General features: G+C 42.1%; 1 protein-coding gene across 1 annotated transcript in view; it reads left to right on the forward strand.

Moving 5' to 3' along the window:
- Nucleotides 1-1,281: 1,281 nt before the first annotated feature.
- The window catches only part of AGXT2 (alanine--glyoxylate aminotransferase 2), a 36,243-nt gene continuing 13,792 nt past the window's right edge, over nt 1,282-23,732 (forward strand). Inside the window, exons 1-10 of the mRNA XM_077755793.1 lie at nt 1,282-1,441; nt 4,192-4,315; nt 5,931-6,025; nt 7,834-7,927; nt 8,715-8,808; nt 12,876-12,976; nt 13,545-13,637; nt 16,988-17,120; nt 19,406-19,497; nt 21,232-21,381. Of these exons, the coding sequence (XP_077611919.1) occupies nt 1,356-1,441; nt 4,192-4,315; nt 5,931-6,025; nt 7,834-7,927; nt 8,715-8,808; nt 12,876-12,976; nt 13,545-13,637; nt 16,988-17,120; nt 19,406-19,497; nt 21,232-21,381 (1,062 nt within the window). The 5' untranslated portion in view covers nt 1,282-1,355. The remainder of the gene's footprint in view (nt 1,442-4,191; nt 4,316-5,930; nt 6,026-7,833; nt 7,928-8,714; nt 8,809-12,875; nt 12,977-13,544; nt 13,638-16,987; nt 17,121-19,405; nt 19,498-21,231; nt 21,382-23,732) is intronic.

Genomic DNA, 23,732 nt, shown 5'->3' on the forward strand with positions numbered 1-23,732 from the left:
GAGAAAGAGATGATCCATCTATATCACAGGGATATAGACGTAGACACACACACACACACAAATACATATATCACATTTGTGGTGCCACACATTCGCTTTTTAAAATGTTGTTCAGGGGGCCCATAGGGGGCACAGTCAGTTAAGTGTCTGACTTTTGATCTCGGCTCAGGTCATGATCTCACGGTTTGTGAGTTCGAGCCCCACATCATGCTCTCTGCTGTCAGTGTAGAGCCAGCTTTAGATCCTCTGTCCACAAACCCCTCTCTGCCCCTCCCTGCTTGTGCGCTCTCTCTCTCTCTCTCTGTCTCTCTCTCTCTCTCTCTCTCACACACACACACACACACATAAATAAAACATTTTTAAAAAGCAAAATAAAATGTTTTTCTGGGAGCTCAGTCATTTAAGCCTCTGACTCTTGATTTCAGCTCAGGTCATGATCTCACAGTTTTGTGGGTTGGATCCCCACATCAGGCTCTGCACTAACAGAGCACGTCTCTGATCCTTCCCCACTCACTCTCTCTCAAAATCAATAAATAAACTGTAAAAATAAATAAATTAAAGTAAATGTTGTTCTGATTTTGATGGTCTCATATGGCAATACACAATCTGGACTTCACAAGTCCTTCCTTCCAAAATAGGAAGTTATAGTTTTGCTCTCAGACTAAGAAACATCAGGCATTCTCATGCTCTCCTCCTCCCTTCCTCCCTCCCTTCCTTTCCATCCCCTTTATTCTACATAACACTCATAGGCTATAAATTATAGATTCAGAGGTCAGGATGGACCCACAAAAAAGAGCAATATAGGAGAAAGTTTTGGTAATTAAATATATGAACACCACCAGCCCCTCATTTTCTTTTTATTCTCAAAAAAAAAAGAACTATAGGGTAAATAAGAAAGAAAGAAAAGATATTACTGCACACATGTACTTCTAAAGTCTTTATTGTATTCTACAGCTAAAATGAATTCAGAGACAAGACTTTCCATTTAGAGGAAGAATGTTTCAGCCTCCTTCTTCATATGTGATCTAGAAAGAGATCCAAGGGCCACATTAATAATGTCCCCTCCTTGAGAGAAAGGACCCGGAGCAAGGAGGGAACCTGGGGCAAATACAGCCACTTGTGGGCACAGCACAAGAGCCTAACTCGGTCAGTAGAGAGGCAAGGCACAACATATGACCTGCTGGTGATGCTGTAAGAAGCGTAGAGATCTTAAGGAAAGGGGGGATCTTAAACACTTCAATCTTGCCTCTTCACAGTCCCTCGCCTACGACCGTGTCCTGGACATCCACAAGCTGCATCTTGCTCCTGTCCCTATTGCGTATTTTCCGAAGCCTTTGCTGATCCACCAGGGTCACATGGAATGGCTATTTGATTATGAGGGAAACAGATACCTGGATTGCTTTTCTGGGATTGTCACCGTCAGTGTTGGTCACTGCCACCCGTGAGTATCCTTAAATTCCAGTCATTTTACTCCAGAAGAATATAATGAGTACAGGCTAGCGCTCATGTTCAAGATTGAGAACTCTGCTTTAAAAACTCTCTCTCATTAGGCATAGCCCAGTTTATGGCTGACACACTCCCTGCTATTTCCTGGGTAACAAAAACTCTTAGCACCACACTTTTTGCTTTCCTGACAATGCAAGAGTTATTCATTCACAGGCAGCATGACATGTGATGGGAGCACTGCTGTGTATGTGTTTGCCCTTGCTAGTATCAGCTTTCCAAAGAAAGGCAATGCACTGAGAAAAAGGCAGAAAGAAGGGAAGGGCAGGTAGTTCTCAGAGAGCCATGGGGTGGGTGTGTGGGGTGTGGGATGATGAAATGAGAAATCACTTCTAGCCTAAGGCTCTCCATCACCCCTGATCAATGGATGAGGAAAGAAAGGATGGGAAGAGAAAGATGGAATCAGAGCTGGAAATTTACATTAGAAATGTTTGGATGCATTAATCCTAAGATTCTCTAGACCCTGGTCATCAACGCACCCACACAAATGCTCTCGGCCCATTCTTCTGTGGTCCTCTTGGCTTTGATGTCACTATCTCGTTTTAATGCCTATTTTCTCTTGCCTTTCATAATCTAACCAACAAAACTCACGTGAAGTGGGACCAAAATAAAGCAGCAAGCCAAAAAAATTGAGTAAATATGGGCTCTTCTGTCAAAAGTTCTTCTCGAGCTGCTGTCAGGTGGTAGGAGCGAATTTTAATTCCAGGGTCTGGCCTCACCGATTCCTCCCATAACCTTCCTGTTTCTATCTCTGGGAGGCACTAGTCCCATGCAAGGTTCCAAGGAGCATGTAAAATCAAATGTACAATAAACACAAATAAACATACAATAAACACACATGAAGGAAGGAACAATAAACAAAGTAGAGAAAAATTTTAAACATTCTCATGAATAATGTTGACATTTTCCCTGTTAGTCCACCACCCAATGCTTTCATGACCTCTGTGCTTCTCCTGATCTCCCTCTGACCCTACAGCTTGCCCTCTGACCCCCTGACTCAGGGTGTCCCAGTCTCTTCTCTTAGCCCTCTGCTCTTCTTTCTATACCTTCCTCATGCCTTAATACTTAGCCCAGAGACTCGGCCCCATCCCTTTTCCCCATCCTGGTCATTTTGTGACATTTTCAGCACCCTTCCCCAACTTTCTCTTTCATCTTGATCTCTCACCAAGCTATTACTTATAATAACTCTAATAATCCCAGCATGGGCATTAAGGTGCCCTACATTTCCCACAGCCTCCAGGACATCCCTACCCCACCCCATGATATTCCACCATTAGTTAAAATCCAACATTGCCACCAAATCCATCATACCTCCACTACAATGTTTCTAGTTCCATATTCATTTGTTCAAGGTGCACTAGTGAGCCTCCGACCCTGTGAAGCAGCTGTGTGGCCACTGGCTGCATGTCTCAATTAATCCTGGAGTTTCCTCAATGTTACAGGCAAGAATGGTGAGGTCATCTTTGACTCTTCCCTGCCTTTCACTCCCCGGAGCCAACCTGATACCGAGGTCTAGCATTCCCTCTGCTGAAATTCCTCTCCTACTGGCCCCCACTGATTCTCACCAAACCCAGGGTCTAGAAGCTTCTTTCTGGCACACCTGGAAGGCTACCTTGCCTTCATGACTGGTTTCACCATTACCAGTCTTACTCTTTTCACTCTACCCTCATGTGGCTCACGTATTCACTTTGCTAAACAATGCTTTTGTCAATTATCAGTTCAGTTTAAGTGTTCATTGATTCTCAGCAATTTTCTAAAATGAGCCATGAAACCCTGATCACAGGAGAGGTTAGTTGGTAAAGTGGCCCGTGAAAAAATAAGTTTTAAAAGCACTTTAAACTCCATCTCCCTCCTGGAGAGAAATAATATGTATTAGTCTAATATAAGCACTGGCAAGTCCTGCAGTAAAGAAATCTGTTTGGACTGGTATTTCTCAAAATTATTTCCTCATTATTTATTTAACCACTACACTGATTCTTGTTTTAGAGAAAATTATTAATAACAAACAGAACTGGTGTGTACCTTTGACCCTTTGGATCAAGCTTAAATATCCTGACCTATCTTTTCAAGGCATTCCTAGTCAGGTCCTACATATCTATCTAGCCTAAGTTCTTACTGTCCCTCAATATTAACTTTCTGATACTTCCCAGGATATGGTTTCATAGTTACAAAATATTCTTCAAAACTGACCACTATTAGAAATCAGACATTAGAATCTCCTTTGATGGAAGATTGTATACATGTGTTTGATGCATCTGTAACTCTTCAGAAGAATAAAATGAAAAGACCTCTGGACTTAGATGTAGTCATTAGTTTTGAAACTGTTTGAAAGGTATTTAATACGAAAACCTAATTAGAAGAGAATCTATGTCCAAAACTCCCTCGTAAAATAGGACTGTCTTTTCTAAAACCTGTAAGAGATAATCATCTGGTCTCCTTTTGAACATTTCCCTTGGTGAAGAACTCATTACCTTTCAAGGCATCCATCCCATTGCCAGACAGCTCTAGTGGTTACAGTTCTTCGTTTGTGGATGAAATCAGCCTCTTAAAACTATTTGAGAACTAGCCGTAGATTTGGGTTCAATGTCTGGTGTGTGCGAGTGTGTGTGTGTGTGTGTGTGTGTGTGTGTGTGTTGTGAGCACATGCCCACTGGCTGCATGGGGAACTCAGCTCTCATGTTTATCCAGGAAGGTGAACGCAGTGGCACAAAAGCAGCTTGGACGCCTGTGGCACACAAGTGCCCTCTTTTTCCACTCTCCAGCCCATGAATTTGCAGAGAAGCTTTTGGCGCTCCTTCCCGAGCCTCTAAAGGTATGATGCTCCCAGCTCAAAGGAACAGGAGTCTCATGATCCCAGGATAGCTGCCCTAGGAAGCAGGAATATGACAGGGAATATTGTCCATGTATTGAACATCTGAAATAGTGAGCTAATAGCCATATCTGAAAGCAATCAAGGAGAAGGCAGGAATTTATGGATTGCTGGGGAAGCCAGCCAGTGTTCACCAGTCACCTCCAAGCCTCTGCCTGCTCTCAAAGTTCTCCTCACTGTCACATCTCTGCAAAATCACTTAGAAGAAGCCCCAGCCCTCCTCTATGGACACTCTCCTCTATGTTCCTCAACAGGTTTCATATCTTTGCTCCAGGGCCCCTCTACAAAGTCATTTGTATGTCTTCTGCTAAAGAGTGGAGAAATGTTTTTATGTTTATTATTTTTGAGAGAGAGAAAGAGAGTGCTAGCAAGGGAAGGGCAGAGAGAGAGGAAGAGAGAGAATTTCAAGCATGCTCTGGGCTCTCAGTGCAGAGCCTGTCATGGGGCTTTATCTCACCAACCATGAGATGGTGACCTGACCCAAAATCAAGAGTAAGACCCTTACCAATAGAGCCACCCAGGTGTCCCCAGAGCAGAGCCATTTTTTAAAATAAATTTAATATCCCATTCAATTCATTTGATCTAAGATGCATTTAGACATTTTTTGCTAAATGAGATGGTTTTCTGCATCTGAAATAACTGTTTCTTAACTGAATTGAGATGCTAAAATGTCAGCCAAGATTTGCACTTCAGGATTCAATAAGTTAAGATATATATAAGAATACATATATAGTACCTGTAGATATATATAATACACACATGCATAATATATAAATATAGTACTGTATATAGCATACTATATACTATATATATAGTACAGTACATTTTATAGATGTGTGTGTATATATATAATGCCCAGTACCTGGTATTGGCTTTTATTAGATTCTCTATCTACTATACCATTTGCAAAAGATGAAGAAAGCTGGACTAGCTGCAACCTAAGTCCGGCCCAGTCATGCTCACAGAGTCGCAGAAGCAGGGACTTCAGCAAGGACATCAGTTCATGCTTCCCAGGCCCTGAGCCCGGAGGACCCAGTTTCCTTCAGTTCTTCCCTTTCTCTCAGCCAAGAGGAGCTGCACATTTTGTGTGTTTGCTTGTTTTCCCAACATACACGCAAACCAAACAGACAAGCAGGGACATCCTCTGGGGCTATAGGACCAGGGAACCTGCCTTGTCCAAGCCTTCAGAGCCCTATCAGGTGGTTGTGGTTCAGGAGCTCAACAACTTGGTCCTCAGATCCACTCGCCCACTAACCACTACGTACCCTTCACCAGGTCTTCCCATCTTGGCATTTTGTAGAGCATTGAATAAAGCCAGTGAAATCTAGAAGTTTCACAACTGGCACAATCTGTAGCCATTTTTGTATCTCTAGCACTTACAGCTGCTCAGTGAAAAGCTGTAGAATTAATAACTACCTAAGTGATTGGACTGCTTTTCTGAAAGGAACTCTCCTTCCTAATTAGAGGCTAGGACACACAGTATTAGCAATTTTGAATTAATTGGGGAAGAAAGAAAGAAATTAATGTATGAGGTCTTGTGTCTTCTGTTTCCCTCCAGGTCATTTTCTTTGTGAACAGTGGCTCAGAAGCCAATGACCTAGCCATGCTGATGGCCAGAGCACACACAAATAACACAGACCTTATTTCTTTCAGGTAATCATACCTTGGAATGTTCAACTTTGATAACATTGACTTACCCCAATACTAAATGGGCATCACTAAAATATAGCATGGGGCAGGGGGAAGGGAGCTTTCCCAGGAGTATTGTTCTAATTTTAGGTTTTGGGACAGAATCAGCCAAAAGATTTTATGAGTAGATAACCCCATCTAAATTGGCCTAATCCAAGGTAGGGGTCCCTGACTGGGGTAAGAAACTGCTTAGAGTACTACCTATGTCATAGAGCCTCCTCTAAAATTAAGGAGATGGTCATATGACAGTTTTTTGACTCTGAAGGTATGGTATTGACCATGATCTATGCCAAGTGGTGAGTGACTGGTCTATATGCATAGACACTCATGGCTCTATCATACTACAGTGGACACACGTTCATCTCTGCTTATGATCAGGAGCCCTATACTTCCGAGTGCCAGCGGCACCAAATTTTCACCTCTTATTCTCCCTGCATTCAGAGGATATATATTGAACCTACACATTTCTGCTTCTTTAGGTGACTTTTGAAAATTGACAATGTAATAGATTAATTACAAACCCTTGGTAGCTATGTTAGCATTAAAAGTAATAGAAAACTTAACATTTTGCTTACAGTTTCTTCCTTTGGGTAATTTTATATAGCACCTTTTTAAATGTTTATTTATTTTTGAAACAGAGAGCATGAGATGGGGAGGGGCAGAGAGAGAGGGGGGAGACAGAGGTTGAAGTGGGCTTTGTACTGACAGCAGACAGCTGATGTGGAGCTCAAACTCACAAACCACAGAGTAAGTATTGAGCCAAAGTCTGCTACTTAACTACCTGAGCCACCCAGGTGCCCCTATATAGCACTTTTCTTTTGGTAAGGTTTATGTCAAAGAATGACCTATAGTAAAAGTACAACGAATGAAGAGATAGTCCCAGTCTTTCACTTGTCTGGCCATAGATTGTCTCATTTCAAAAGAAGATCTGATGACCACAGCACATCCAATACTGCACATTCCATATAAAAGGCCCTATAATAACTACATGCATAAGGAAACATTTACTATTAAAGAAATACGGCAATAAAAAATGTGACTGATGTTTTAACCAAATAAACCTCCCAGAATATAAACATCCAGATAAGTGTTGGATCTATTCAAAGCGGACATGTGTTGCTAGGGTTCAACACACACTTGTGTCTCCTCTTTCAAGATAGATGACCACCCTTTTGAATAGTCTTAATAATCGTAAATCCTCATGTAAGGGTGATTTTGATTTGAGAATTGCCAAAACTCATTTAAAGCCAAGATGGGTCATCAGGATGATTTATACTAAATGTGATAGTTTCCGGTTCAAAAAGAAACAAAACCTGTGTTTGTTTTTTTTACACCAAATAAAGTGGTCCATGAGGCATTTGCACAACAGCGACATCACAGAACAAATATTGGGCTTCTCAAGGTGACTACTTCAAAGACTAATACTCATCGAATATATAATTCCTGACATGTTGCCAAAAGATGAGTCTCACTGCTTAAGAGTGACTGAGTAGGGCAGATGCCAAGGTCAGAGCACTTGCCCACATGTTCTCCAAATCCTCCTTTCACAATTTCATATCTATGACACCATCAGAACAGACAAATAAGTAAGTTCTCCAGGCATAGCCTTAGAAGATTTCTTAGAAATCATTGGAGTTGCATGTTAATGGCGTTCTGTTATCTCCATGGCCTTCATGGATCTTCTCTTTTGTGCTAGTCAATAAATAGTCCACAGGTCATCAGTCAAAGAAAACTGAACTTGACCCCATCTTCTCATTGTTTCTTCTCTGCAGAGGCAGCTACCATGGGTGCAGTCCGTACACACTTGGCTTGACAAATGTAGGGTCCTTCAGGATTGATCTCCCCAGTGGGCTGGGCTGCCAATCGGTGAGTTTTGAGATTTTGGTCTTGTTTCTCTCAAGGCTGTTGTGTATGTGGTATGATTGATCAGCTGTTCCCAGTATTAGGATCAGAAATGCATATGAAGAACATCATTAATCAGGGCCAAATTTCACTTAGTTGAACCAAAGCCCACTTGTAGGAAATGTTTATTAGAAAGGCCTTCAGAGTCTGAGTACTAATTAATGATAGGGATTTTTACAATTTGTTTTGCCTTTAAATAAAATCAGGTAAACCACAAATAAATGCATTGAGATTAGTTCTCAGAGCCTCAAATGCATAGGATTTCTATGGAGCCTTCCTTGTAGTCCTCACCTTTTGTTCTCAGTTGCTGTACCCACCTGAGCGTCAGAACCTGATACTTAATTATTCCTATTCTTTCAGATGCCCTTACTCACTAGACTCTTGAGCAAGTTGTTTCCAGGCTGGCACTGAAATCAGTTTCCTTTTACATAACTGGTTTCTAAGAAAAACATTATCTTTTCAAACCAAAGTATTAGGTTTTTGTCCTAAGTAGGAGAGGAGTATGGGAGAAATCTCAATACCACATTAAGAAACCCTTTTAGGGCTGATGCGGGTGGGCAGGAGGGGAAGGGGGTGATGGGCACGGAGGAGGGCACTTGTTGGGATGAGCACCGGGTGTTATATGGAAACCGACTTGACAATAAACTATGAAATAACAAAAAAAGAAGCCCTCTTACACTGACTGGCATCATATGGTCCCTCAAGTTGGCTATCTTGTCTTCACAGTTTTGCCTTCTTTCATCATTTGCAGACAATGTGCCCCGATGTTTTCCGTGGCCCTTGGGGAGGAAGCCACTGTCGAGATTCTCCAGTGCAAACAATTAGGAAATGCAGCTGTGCACCAGGTTCAACTGGGCAGGGAGGGAGGTGCAGGGTGGAAGGGGGGTGGGGAATGAAACTGAAGAAAGGCTGAACCGTCACTCAGTGAATAGATCCGGGAAAAAATGGAAAAGGGAAGAGCCAAAGGAAACAAAACTGGAAAGCAAGCCCTCGACGAATCAACACGCATCATGCCTGTTACCGCTGTGCTATCTGGCTGTGGCGAAGAGCATCTCTGGCCATCAGAGCCAAGCTAAACACAGACTCCCACTTGATACTTCATTAAAGTTTTGTCAGCTCTATTAGCAATAGCCTTGCTATCAGTTTTAAAAGAAAACAAGGTTGGTGGCATTGTTTATCAATTTCCAGTGGAGGAAGGGGAGAGGGAAAAGAATGCTTTCAGCAATCTCAAAATTCCAGTCAGGAAGCTCCCCCAGGGACTCAGAACACCAGCCAGAATGAGAGCATATGTCAAAACTTAAGGCCATTGCCAAAGGCTGTTGACATCTCTGGCAAAAGTTTTAAAGGCCTTCTCAAAAGAAAGTTTCCACTTATCAACTGCATTTATATTTGCATTCTCTACCTATTCTTACCATGAGAGGAGGTGTGGAAGCAGCATCTCTTCTCTGCTAACCAAGTCTCCCCTGTGCTTGTCGGCACAGTTCAGAACCTTTGAATAGCTGCCCCTAAGCAGTGCTGAAAGAAAGAGCCAAATGCTTCTGCCGAACACACTTAATGGAACAGCCTGAGTCACTGGGCTGAAAGAATGCAAATGGAAGTCTTAGAAATCAGCTTGAAAGGAAGAAGATTCATAGTCACCTTAAAATTCAGATGGGATAATGGCAAAAGGGAGATAGGGCGATAAAAGAATGAGCACTGAAACAGGATGCCGTGCTCACAGAACTTAAAACTCTAAGGAAATTTAAAGCTGTATAAAAAAAACAACTCACCACTTTCAAAAATAGGGAAACCAAGGCCATCCACACCTGAGAGGCAGCAGAGCTAGGACTTGACCCCAAGCCTTCTGACTCCAAACCGCTGCTCCCTACCTAAGGCCATACTTGTTCACACTGGCTTGCCAGCAAGATGAACCCAGGCTTAAAAATAACTCCTGTTCTGCTGGCCAGGATTGAGGAGACCCATGAAGTCAGGAGACCTGGACCCGCTTCCCCGCTCCAGCTGGTTCAGCTACAAGCAAAGCTGTCGCCTCAACTTTCTCATTTATAAGATACAGACAGCAGCACCTGCCCCCAACCGCTTCTTATAAGGCTTCATGGGATCAAGAGAGGAAAGGGAGTATAATAGCAGATATACAGGAAGGTACAGGAAGGCAGATAATAGCAATACCAAGTGTTCCTGTAGAGCCATACCTGAGTATCCTACCTAGATGGCATCAAGAACTAAACTCGGTTTCATGCACCTCATCGACTTCAATCTGACCACAAAACCAGCGGCATAGAGCCTAGCAGGCAGAAGCACTCAGGAGCTGGCCATCTCCTTCTCTCCGCACCGTGTGTCCCTCTCTTTCTCCAACCTCTCTGCCTCCTTCCTCTTTGAGGCTTTCTCTGCTTTAGGTCAATTTGAAAATTCTAGAACCCCACGGCCATCTCTCCAGTGGCATCTGGAAGCCAAATGATAGTGACAAACATACCTTCCTGCTCCTCTGAACTGTTGTCTTTGGCACGTCTCAAGTCAGCTGTTCTCTTAACTCATACCTTCAGGACAGATATATATATTTAAACAGAACTGTAATACAAAAAGGGACTTCACAGTCCTCCAGGGCTTTTGGGAACTGAGTAGCGTTTGGTCTTTTGTAAAAAGGTGTATTCGTGTGTTTGGAAATGCAACCCAACGCGTAAAGTACTTTGAGTACAGAAGATTCCGGTTCACAGTTTGTCTTAGGGTGTGTTCACTGAGCGCTTACAGGTACCAATCTTGGCGAAAGTGCTTTCACCTCAGGATTATGTCATCATTGTCCATGCGGGCACAAGCAGGAGTCCAGGTCGTGAACCTGAAATAGATGTTTCTGTGGTAGATTTCATTCCCTTCCTCTATCCTTTTGTGAGGATTTTGTCTTTCCAAGTGTTCATTCCAGGCCCCGAATCCCAGATGCGACCTGTGATGACATCCACCTCCCAAAGCCCACAGCCCCACCGTGACCCAGACCTCGTCCTGATCGTGTCATTGTTCTTCACCTTTTGCCAAGATGAGTTTCCTTTCACTTAAATGTTGTTCTTTCTTCGCTCTTCACCCTATTTAACTGTTTCTATGCCACCATCTCTACTCAGTTGCTTGGTTAGTATCCAGGAGAACATCCACTCTTCACACCTTTGTTGTCATGGTGACGCCACTGCACCACGTCTCTCTCCAGAGGCAGCCTGACCTGGAGTTACATCAATGAGGAACTTCCCATTTACATAAGGAAGTAAATGTAAAATGAAGTAAAAAGCTGATTACAAGGCGTGACCCCTCTCATCACTGAACTTGTGGGCGATGGGGGACAAATCACGAAAGGTCTCTCACAGATTCAAGCAAAGCCTGCTCTCATTTTGGTTTTGTCCAGATGTAAGCCATTAGGGTTGATTTTGCTCCACCCTTTCATCTCTCTAGTTACAGATGGGTGTGCTAAATTTCTAAATTATATCTTTTGATAAATGATCCATCCTTTAGGGTCATCCCAGGCTGTTTTCTCTTCCTTTCTTTTTTTTTTTAATTTTTTTTTTAATGTTTTTATTTATTTCTAGGAGAGAGAGAGAGAGACAGCGTGAGCAGGGGAGGGTCAGAGAGAGAGGGAGTCACAGACCGAAACAGGCTCCAGGCTCTGAGCTGGCAGTCAGCACAGAGCCCGACGCGGGGCCCGAACCCACGAACCGCGAGATCGTGACCTAAGCGAAAGTCGGACGCTTAACCGACTAAGCCACCCAGGCGCCCCTTTTCTCTTCCTTTCTTAATAAAAACTAAAAAAGTGAATCTCTAGAGGCATAGATTTACTATCTAGTATATTCTGCTCCTTAGGCAATATAAGTGATGCTAAAAATGAGCTTTCTGGATTTGCTATCCTTTTCCTTTCTCCTTTCTTCACACTTCCAACCCCTAATTCCAACTGACCAGTCAGTGAACTCTCCCAAACATCATATGTACCTTAAAACATGTTTGGGGCCAGGTAGTGTTTTTTCTGGTTTTAAATGAAGAGCTGAAGTATAAAATATATTTATGCTTAATTTTTAATGATGATGATGACAGATATTTTCTGTCTCTTATCTCTGGATTTCAGGAGACAGGTCTGTATCCATGTGTCTGAGCAAGCACAAGGATGGTAGGTGGTGACTCACCTCTCAAATTGCTTTCATGCTACTGGGGCCAGAGCTTCCACCACCTCCACATCTCCCTCGGTGGCCCTCCTGCTGTCCGAGGACATGGGTTTAAGTTCAGAAACTGTGTGGTACTGTTTAGAATCAAAGTGGAGGTGTGGCTAAAAATTCTGAAGTTTCAGTAATGATCTGGGACCCTTGGACTGTATTCCAGAGACGAAGGCTTCCTCTCCCCTGTTAGATGAATGGATGAAAGCTATCTGGCTCTAGTGCGTTCCTCTTTAGGCTGGATTCTAATTCTTCTATAAACATATTTATTAACTCTAAAGACTGAGACACTTTGTAGCTTTAAAATTGTACATCAGACTAAGTGGCACTAAAAGGAAAATGGAGTTATTATCAAATAGATTAAATCCAAAACCCAATTACATTTGAATTAAATCTACCCAGTTGAGAAGATGAGTATCCTTAGGTGAAACAGCTGTGTATATCAGACTCAAGGATACTTTGGGGCATTTCCCCCGCAAATGGACATGACTGAAGTGGTTTGTTTATGTCTTTACAACTATCCTCATCTCTCTGCTCAAACCAAAGTACAGGTTGTCCTGATATAAAGTTCTTCCTTCAGAAATCTATACCCTCATATCCTGTTTACTGTATTCTAAAGATTCTAGTCAGTTTACTCATCAGGTTTTCTTTTTTTCAGTGTGTCCCCCATTCTTCTGAATGTCATTCTTCACATCTTCAACTGTTATGTTTGTGGTTCTGATTGTTCTTCACAGACTGCTGCCAAGCAAAAGACCAGTACATTGAACAGTTCAAAGATACTCTGAACACTTCTGTGGCCAAATCAATTGCTGGATTTTTTGCAGAACCGATTCAAGTGGGTATATTGACCTTAGCCATTAATTAATTGGCTGAGTTTTAAATGATCAGAGAGTTTAAATTCATACATTTTAGAGAATTCCAAAATATTTAAGTGAACATTGCTGTGTCCCTCTCCAAATTCAATTCATTCTCTCGGTCCCCTTGAAAGAGAAGGGGCCCTGATTTTTGACTGACCTTCAAAGACCATCTCCTGCATTGCCGGGCTGAAAAGATAAATGAAATGATTGAATTCCTAAAATTCTAAAAAGGAAACCCCAACAATGTTTGGTTGCTTAATACCCACACTGCCAGGCGGTGCCATTCTTCAGTTTTATCAAATCCCCTTAACCTCCTTTGTTTCTAATCTCAGAAGAGAATAAACATTTGCATCCTTTTCCCAAAAGGGATGGCATGAGAGTAATGGCCCCTCTCTTCATGCATAATTGGAACAGTTCTTAAGACCATTTTAAAAATTGCTAGTATTACTAATGCTAATGATGATAATGATCTATCTTCCTTTTTTTGGCACCAGTTTCAAATGGCTATGCTGCTGTTATAGGACTCCTTGATTTGGTCTTTTGCAGGGGGTGAATGGAGTTGTTCAGTACCCCAAGGGGTTTCTAAAGGAAGCCTTCAAGTTGGTGCGAGAGCGAGGAGGTGTGTGCATCGCAGATGAGGTGAGTGGCTGTGGCCTGGGTATGGTGTAGGGCAGCCAGGACAGGAAAGGCACAGGGAGAAACCTCTTTAAACCTTCCTCTACAACCCAAGAAAATGAAGCTTTTGCTAGTTGACTGGTTGGTTAGTAGATTAACAAGTACAGAACCTTAACAAGTACAGAACTTAAATATCCAAATTGCAGTCTATCAAATGAGTGGCTAACAGGCACAGCTGATGCTGTCATCACAGGTGACATACCATCACTCAACACAACTTTTAAATTCCCATTTGGGGATTGAATCCGGGGCAGTTCAAAAACCACATAGAAAACTTAGCCTCATGACCAAGTTTTCATCTTAGATTTGCCAAAATAGTATAAACCAGCCCAACAGCATTCATCTTAATAAGAAAACTTGTGCAGCACTTGGGTACCTCAGTCACTTAAGTGTCCAAATTTTGATTTCAGCTCAGGTCATAATCTCACACTGCCCATGTCGGGCTCTGCACTGACAGCATGGAGCCTACTTGGAATTCTCTTTCTCCCCCTCTCTCCCTGCACCTCCCCAGCTTGTACACTTTATATCTCTCTTTCTCTCTCAACATAAATAGATAAACTACAAGTTTAGGGACTGTGACCCTGTTGAAGTTCTGAAGAAAGTTAGCTGATATTAAAAAATATGGAAAGTATATTCCATCAGTTTACAATTCGGTACGTCAGTAAGAGAATAAACTTTAACCTTTGGAATCAGCACAGAGCGAAGTTGCCACAATTGGACAACTTCGAGGGAAAGCATACTGATTTTCAAAAATATATGACTTTCAGGGTGCCTGGGTGGCTCAGTTGGTTAAGCGTTCGACTCGGACTCAGGTCATGATCTCACAGTTCATGAGTTCAAGCCCCGCGTTGGGCTCTGTGCTGACTGCCAGCTCAGAGCCTGGAGTCTGTTTCAGATTCTGTCTCTCTCTCTCTGACCCTTCCCTGCTCACACTGTCTCTCTCTCTCGCTCTCAGAAATAAATAAAACATTAAAAAATGTTATAAAAATATATGACTTTCAGAATTTTCTAAGATATGTGGTTTTATCACTTTCAAGGACATAATTGGAAACTATCTCACACAGGGTGATCTTAAGAAGGATTGTCCTAATGACTAGGTGAAGATATAAATAGCTACATCTATAAGATACATATAATAACAGTTCTATAAGGTATGTCCCCATTGTTATTATTTCATTTTAAAAGTTTATTTATTTATTTATTTTTATTTATTTGAGAAGGGTGGGGGAAAAAAGAGAGATGGAGAATCCCAAGCAGACCCTGTACTGTCAGCACAGAGCTTTATGTGGGGCTCGAACCCACAAACTGTGAGATCATGACCTGAGCTGAAACCAAGAGTCCAACACTCAACCGACTGAGCCATCTAGGCACTCTTATTATATCATTTTGATAGATAAGTGAATATAAGTCCAAGATGGTTCAATCATCTGTCAAGCCCATGCGGTTGGTAGGGAAAGAGCTTGAACTCAAACCCACACTCCAAGAGCACACTAACCACTGAGCCAAGCTGCATCTCGAAAATCACAGAACAATGGAGAGGAAGTCAAAGAATGGCAGAAAAAGAGAGGGCAGGAGATGGGAAGCCTAAATACAGATCCAGTCCTGCCACAAGTGATCTTCCACAAATGATCTTAAAAATGAAGAACAGAAAATCAAAGAGAGAAAATCGACCATCCCTGGAGCCAAGTGGGCAGCTGGTCTCTGCTGGTCTGGCAGAGACTAGGCTTCGGTTTGAAACTGACTGCTTTTAGGCATGGCACGGACACCCATAGTTACCACCCCTGCTCATTGTTGCAGACTCAGGCCACTTCTCTCACTAGTAGATGCTCCCCACCCCCAAGACAGCTGAGTTATGAACCTCAGATGAAGTTGTCTCTGTTCTACTGAGAGATTCTATGAAATGGATGCTTCCCTACTGACTAAACATGGTGTATTGTCCTACATAAATTCATGCGTTGTCTAAGACGTCTGATTTTTCATCTTTATTCATGGTACTTATGGGGTAAGAAATGAAGACTGGCAGAAAAACAAAATGGATGGATTTTCCATGAGCTCTTCCCACATTATCTTGTTCAGGCAAATCCTCGGCTTGCCCAGAGGTTCATCACTAGGAGGTAGAAGACCTAAGACGTGAGCCCTTGCCTATCTGACCCCCGTGTCTAAGCTCTTCTACATTGTTCACTACCACGTGCTTCTAACCCCTGATGTCTGCCTTTGCAGTGGCCTGGATAAAGCAGGGAACTGAGAAGGATGCCTGATCTTTTGATTGTATTTCAGAATCAACTTCAAGTGCCCATACCTCTATCCCAACATGCAATACATGTAGGCATAGAGAGACAGAGATAGACAGACCAAGAGACTGAGAGTGAGAAAGAGATCAAGGAACCTTACCAGAAAGGCTCTGGTAGAAATTTCCATGGAAATGTCTGTGTGGCTTTATTTAATTAGGCACTTCTGCTACATCTTTATTCATTCTGCAAACACTACCCACTTTTATCAGCCACTTTGCTACATGTTGTGAAGAGAGGAATAATATGCAGCCTCTGTCATCAGACACATACAGTGGTGACAACAGTCCAAGATGAGAGTCCTGATGACAGCATGCTGAGGTACCTTGAGAGGGAGCCCTTGGAGGGTTCAGGAAAATCTTCTTAGACCAAATGATGAAGAAGCTATGTTTTGAAGGACAAGAGGAGCTAGTGAGGTAAAGAAGCAGGGAGAGTGTCTTCTAGAAAGAGTGGGAAAGCGCACACAAATACGCTAAAGATAACGTAGTTCAATCCTGATTTAACTGGCTTCACTGGGTCATCTCGTAACATAATTCTCAGGAAGGAGAGGAGATCACAGGGAAGAGAATAACTAGCCTATGCGGGCCCTGTGGCAGCCATACCATCCGCAATCCACTCCCTGTAACTCCTGCCACATCCAGGTGGACACAGGGAGGTTCTGCCCAGCCTGCTGCCTTACACACTGGAGACATCGATTAAGGATTGCTAACCAAATGTCCCTTTCCACTAGACGACCCTCACAGCAGCCCTCTGATGTTTGCTATTACTACTTTCACTTAACACAGTTAACATAGATTCAGAGGACTTAAGAAATATATCCAAAATCCCACAAACCTAGTAAATGGCTTCTGGTAACTAAAAGCTCAGACCCAGATTAAGTGCTGTCCCTGTTTATACAAAAATGGTAATGACGATGGCTGGCAATGGTGATACTGAAGAAGAGGAGGAAAAAAGAGAAGAGATCCAAGTCAGAAAAGCCAGCATTACTTCAAACGTTTTGAATGATTTTGGATCTATTTCCATCAGGTGCAGACAGGATTTGGAAGGCTGGGATCTCACTTCTGGGGCTTCCAAACCCACGACATCCTGCCGGATATTGTCACCATGGCTAAGGGGATTGGAAATGGCTTTCCCATGGCAGCAGTTGTGACAACTCCAGGTAGAACCCATGGGCAGGTTGCATTTGCTTCTGGGCTTCCTGTAACGGTGATGACAGAGAACATGGGTTTTGGAGTTTGTGCGGGTTGAAGACAGTGATGGGAACTGTATGTGCATTTCCTAAGCAATGATAAAGAGAAAGAGCCTGTCAGACTGTGGAAGAGATGGAAGGATGCCAGCTCTTTTTGCTCTTGCTGTAGGGAAGATGAATTCTCCTACCCACACAATGAAGTGCAGGGTTCTCACACACTAACGAGGTGGAGGAAATTGTACCACAAAATCAAACCCTTTTTAACCAACCCAAAGCTGAGATCCTTTTTCACCAACCCAAAGCTAACTATGAACTTTCCAAGGGAATCTTATTCTGAAGGAGACTCTTACTTGGCCTTACTGTTCCAATATGGTATAAACTTAAGGTCCAGAGTGATAGGTTTCTGTTTATGTCTCATCAAGAAAACAAATGCAATACAATCTCACTTAGCCCGAATATTCTATAAAATGAACATAAGAATAAACCATATTTTCAATTTTAGTGAGGTTTTACAGAAAATGGTTTTTATTGTTTTTCTTTAAAAATCTTTAAATTGTTTTGTTTTTCCACCAGTAGTATCCACATCAACAATACTAAAGGATAATTAAGTACCCTGTGATATCTCACTATTTTATTGACTGAATACAGGTATGATACTGAGTCCAATTTGGTGTGCTTGCTGCATGACAAACCAATAATTTGAATGGCCAGATGTTGGGGTCAGAAAGGCCAGCAAACCTAGAGGATGGTTGACTGTCATCCTAAAGAGACTTCTCCCCCCGGATCAAAGTTCAAACTTCTTGTTTGTTAGCAAAAGGGGGAAGACAAAGGTGACTGATATCTATGGACATCTGAGGAGGTCTTATAACTCTTTGTCTTTGGCCATTTGATCTTTGCCTACAGGAAGCTGGTCATGCCCTTCCTGTAAATCTTAAACGTAGCACAGGCATTTCTGTCTGCACTTCCTTATCTCCTCAAGTGATGTAGGTTTCCAGTGAAAAAGCAGTCTTTGCAAATCTCAGCTGTAAGCAACATTCCTTCAATGACTAACATGCCTACTTGTGAGTGAAGCAGAAGTTTCTAAGCTATAGGTCACAGCAGCAAGGGAAATAGAAGCAACATGGAGCCACACATGCTAAGTTTCTCCCTGTTCTAGGTACTAAAATGTGGATGTAGAAAGTGAAATATAATGAACAATATATATGCTCACCTGAAACAATCCAGGAATTATGTTACTAAAACCTTCATGTGAGGTTTTTTTAAGATTTCCTGCTTAGATGGGGCGCCTGGGTGGCTCAGTCGGTTAAGCGTCCGACTTTCGCTTAGGTCATGATCTCGCGGTTCGTGGGTTCGAGCCCCGCGTCGGGCTCTGTGCTGACTGCCAGCTCAGAGCCTGGAGCCTATTTCGGAGTCTGTATCTCCCTCTCTCCCTCCCCTGCTCACACTGTCTCTCTCTCTCTCTCTCTCCTAGAAATAAATAAAAATATTTAAAAAAAAGATTTCCTGCTTAGAACCAAGAGTATAATACAGAAAAAAGGGTTACCAAATGAAGGCCCATGTAAATTCCCATAAATCAAGTGTTAAGTTACTTTTCAATTCACACAATACAGTAGAGATTTTGTTATCACACTTCTAATTCGGTAAATAAGCAATTTTTCCTTATCCATAGAGTAAGTGGATTAGTCAGCTGGGCTACCATAACAAGGCACCGCATGCTGGGGGAATTAAGCAGCACATATTTATTTTCTCATAGTTCTGGAAGCTAGAAGTCCAAGATCAAGGTGCCAGCAAAGTTGGTTTCTGGTGAGATCTCTCTTGCAGAGGGCCAACTTCTTTCTGTGTCCCTGCATATCCTTTTCCTCAGAGAGAGAGAGAGTGTGTGTGTGTGTGAGAGAGAGAGCTCTGGTGTCTCTTTTTCTTCCTATGAAGACATCAGTATTATGAGGGCCCCGCCCTTATGATTTCATTTAACCTTGACTACTTCCCTGAAGTATCTCCAGGGAAGGCCGTATCTCCAAATATATTCACAGTGGGAGTAGGGCTTCAACATAGGAAGAGGAGTCAGGGGGAGTGAAGACACACGCATAATTCCGTTCATAACATCCACTATCTGGTGAATGAAGAATGGATTGGATTTGATGCCATGAAATATATTATTACTACAACACGAGAGTAGATTTAATTCAAGTGATGTGGTGGGAGATTATAGATAGGAATGTGTCACTCTTTGTCCACTTTTCACTTTCTCCCTCTAGAGATAGCCAAGTCTCTGGCTAAACGCATGCATCATTTCAATACCTTTGGAGGGAACCCCATGGCCTGTTCCATTGGATCAGCTGTGCTTGAGGTAGGTTCCAGCAGTCACACCATTCCTCACTTCACAAAATCACTCTTCAAAACCATAGACACATTATCCAAACTCTATGACGTTTCATTATTACCATGAAGAGTTAATTACCACTTCACAAAATTAGATTTCCAGTTATTATTCTGTCTCTTCACCCTTTTTTAAGATCTACTCTGGATGCTTGAAGTATTAGATACAAAATAATACAAAATATACCTCACATGCCTCGGAAATATAAGAAAAGCTGGCGAGCTGGTAGCACTGAAATTTCTTTTTTATATTTGTGATGTTTGATAGCAGTTACCAACTGCTATCCTTGATTTCAGGTTAATTTTTGTCCTTTCCTTTATACTTTTCCTTCCTTTTTTTGTACAGTTATCCACAGAAAGACTAAGGAGAAACTGAGTTTTATAGGACAAACTAGGTAATTTAGCTGTTGTTCAGCCCCACCACATTGATTTTCCCTGGTGTCTTACCTGTTAACTGCCCTTGCTGATATGCACAATAACATTTGTTTAGGAAAGTGTCAGGTACTACTGGAAGAATGTCCAAAAATGAGTAACAGTGGTTGTTTATGAGGAGAGAAATTTGGTGACTGGGGGACAGGAGTCAATGAGAATTCTTCTACTGATTTTTAAAGTAGGCACATGATTCACCTACTCAAAATGTTCTGAAGTATTTTTAAATAAAATTAAGTAAGTAAAAGCTTGCCTTGCTAATTAAAATGTATCTTCAAATATGATAAAATCACAAAATGAAAAAGTATAGTCAAGAATGTGTCATTGACTTCATTTTGTAGACATTGCCAGCTTTTTAAAAGTGTTGTGTCACCTTGACCAGGTAGAGAGGGTATAGGTGAACAAATACGTTAAAAACATCAAGAGTCATGGAGTCATGCAATTATTATCAAATAAATCTAAATGTAGTGTACTGTGGATAGTTGTCAAGAATCACGGTCTCTGCCATGAGTGGAAGTATGTGAAAATATTTTTATATCTTCAGAGCCCTCACAGAGCTCCCCTTAGCTCACAAGGCCAAGGTCCTGTGGTGGGACAATTGAGCAACAACAGCCTGTGTCTGACTGAGGGCTGCTAAACAAAGGCCAGTAAGCTCCCAGTGAACATATCTTCCCTCAGAGCGTTTGTCTTCATCACTGTATCCCAGTTCTGAGCAAAGCCTGGCAATAATGAACCTCAGGATTAGGGAATCTGTGTTACACACTGCGTTGAAACATATCTTTTACCTTTCCTAAATTTATAAAATTAAAAAATTTTTTTTTAATTTAGAGAAAAAGAGAGAGAGTCCAGGAAGGGGGAGAGGGGCAAAGTGAGAGAGAAAGAGAGAGGGAGAGATGGAGAGAGAATCTTAAGCAGACTCCACACTCATTGCAAAGCCTAATGTAGGACTTGATCCCTTGACCCCGGAATTTTGACCTGAGCCAAAATCAAGAGTCGGCTGCTCAAGACTGAGCCGCCCAGACACCCCTATTCATTTCTAAATATTTAACCACCCCTGAGGATGAGGAGGGCTTGGGGAAAGTATTCCCTATTCCAAGATTCTTTTTCTCCTTACAGCAAATTTTATAGTTCATGCCATGGTCCCACTAGACTTTGGGTTCCATTTGTCTGGTCAAGTTTCCATAAAGAAGGTCATATGGATTTATTTCTCTGTGTTTCCCAGTCAATTTAGAACTTTTCTTTTAATGCAAGGCCATTTGGGAATTTCTCTAAACAGGTGATTAAAGAAGAAAATCTACAGGAAAACAGTCAAGAAGTTGGCACCTACATGCTACAGAAATTTGCTGAGCTGCGGGATGAATTTGAGATTGTCGGAGATGTCCGAGGCAAAGGCCTCATGATAGGAATAGAAATGGTGAAGGATAAGGTAGGTTCTCATCTACAGTGCTCTCTGTGACTTCTTGGAGACAGTAGGGTTAAAATTTGAAGCATGAGCTACAAGGTCACTTCATTCATTCTCAGGGAGAGAGCACACAACCAGGGACACTCAGCAAAGCCCATCAGAGATAAGTAGGGAGTACAAAATGCTAGTAGGTCGTCAAGGTTCTAGGGACGTAAAGGAGGGCAATTGGAACAGGGAGATGATATTTTCCCTGCCAGACTAGGCAGAGAGCATTGGTGATGACTGAATATTAAAAAATTAGAAATAAGAAAAAATATTAGACATGGGGAGGGAGGAAGTTTTCTGGGGAGGGGCACGTGACCCAGAGAGCTCGTGGAAGTAAGGGAGAAGGCCAGGAGTGGGTTGTGCTGATGGCTTGGGGTGAGGACACTAAGGATCGATAAGGTTTTGTGTCTGTCTGTTTGTGAATATTTTTCAATCTCCCAAGTAACCAGGCAGGGTGTGACTTTCTGATGACATTCCCCACTGTGACCTCAAACTCAGTATGATAACAACTGAACTTAGCATTTTCCCCAAAGCCAGTTATTCCTCCAAGTTCACTGTTTCTGTTTCTCACCCTCCACTGTTCTCCAAGGACCCAGCCTCAATGCCAGAAAATAGCCCGGGACTCCTCCTCTCCCTTGCTTCCAGTGCCAAGTCCTGTTGATCCTTTCTTGGCCATGTCTCTCAAACACTTCCCTGTGTCTCCACTGCTCCCCCTACAGCCCAAGTCCTTCCCCTCCATAAACACAAAGTCTAGACTCACTGAGGCGAGCAACATGGAGAGAATCATGGCACCAAGGTGAAGAGTAAGACTAACCCCTTATCTAGCTTTCTCTTAAGTGGCTTCTTGCTATTTGATCTCAACACAGCATCCTAGTTTAGAAGGGTTGATGCTCAATTATTTTACAGCTCACACCAGACCATGGACATAAGATGCTTCCATTAATGCCACACAGTAGGGACAATACAAAGCTGGATTGTTTAAACGAGATTTTAAAGCTAAGAGAAGACAATAGCAAAATAAAAGTAAAATGAGACTAGGCCCTCTGGCTCACAGGCCATAGCATCCTTATCTTCAGCTTGTGTGCCAGTCAAGGGCTGTGTTAAGGCTCAGAAGAGTCCATTCCAGTCCCCAACCCAAGACCCCCCTCAAAGCTATCTATGCTCCAAAGTCCTGACTCCACAGAGGAAAACACACTGCTCCAAATCCAGCTTCTATGTGCTCAGAGACTCATGAATAAAAATGTTCATCGGGACTTCATTTGTCATAGTAAAACATCGGAATCTTCCTAAATGGCCATTGATACAGTCCAAGCTAAATTAAGGTAATATATAGCGATATATGTTTGATATGGAAAAATATGCAAGCTCTATTGTGGAAAAATAAAATAGGCTATACAATACTATCTATTGAATGAGTTATTTTTCTCTTCCTCTACCATTTGGGAGTTTAAGCATGGGCTCTGAAGGCAGACCACCCAGATTTACATCCCAGCTAGTCCATTCCTAAGTTCCATTCAATGTCCACTCAATGCCATTCACTTCCCTACATCCAATGTCACCCAAACTTTTTCCTGAGCATGGGCTACAGGACTCTGCTCTCTATATCTACCTGTGGAAATCTCAGCCTTATTCCAGATCCAGCTCTTCATCACACCTCCTCCCTAAAGTTTGTCTTTGATTCTTCCCTAGATAGGGGCTCCAGGCCTCAGAGAATCCCTCTAGCATCCACTGCCTAAAAATCTCATTTGAAAAGATCTTTCAAACCATGTATTTGTTGATTTGGTTTTCATGTAGGAATACCTTATTTTCCTAAGTTATACACTTTTGAGTACAGTAATCATGTAGATGATAAATATTTTCAAAGAGTTTTGAGTGAGTTCTGGTCCTGCAACACGTCAGACCATGTTCATGTAATTAAGTAGCTCAGAACTTGCCTTAACACTGTCCACTGTCCACCATAACTAAAACTCCCATTTCCTGTTAGTGAGGACATAAATTAATAGAGCCTTTTAGACAGAAATTTGTTTGTGTCTACAAAATTATTAGAGCCTTTTAGACAGAAATTTGTCTGTGTCTACAAAATTATATACACATATAATTTATTGTCAAGTTAGCTAACATACAATGTAGTCTTGGCTTCAGGAGTAGATTCCTATGATTCATCACTTACATAAAACACCCAGTGCTCATCCCAACAAGTGCCCTCTTCAGTTGCCATCACCCATTTTCTCCAACTCTCCAACCTCCTCCTCCACTGCATCAACCCTCAGTTTGTTCTCTATATGGTTTGCCTCAGAACACTTGGAATACCTAGGTATTTATTCCTTTTG

This window comes from Crocuta crocuta, unplaced genomic scaffold, assembly GCF_008692635.1.
Source record: "Crocuta crocuta isolate KB4526 unplaced genomic scaffold, BGI_CrCroc_1.0 scaffold222, whole genome shotgun sequence".
Classification (NCBI taxonomy): Eukaryota; Metazoa; Chordata; class Mammalia; order Carnivora; family Hyaenidae; genus Crocuta; species Crocuta crocuta.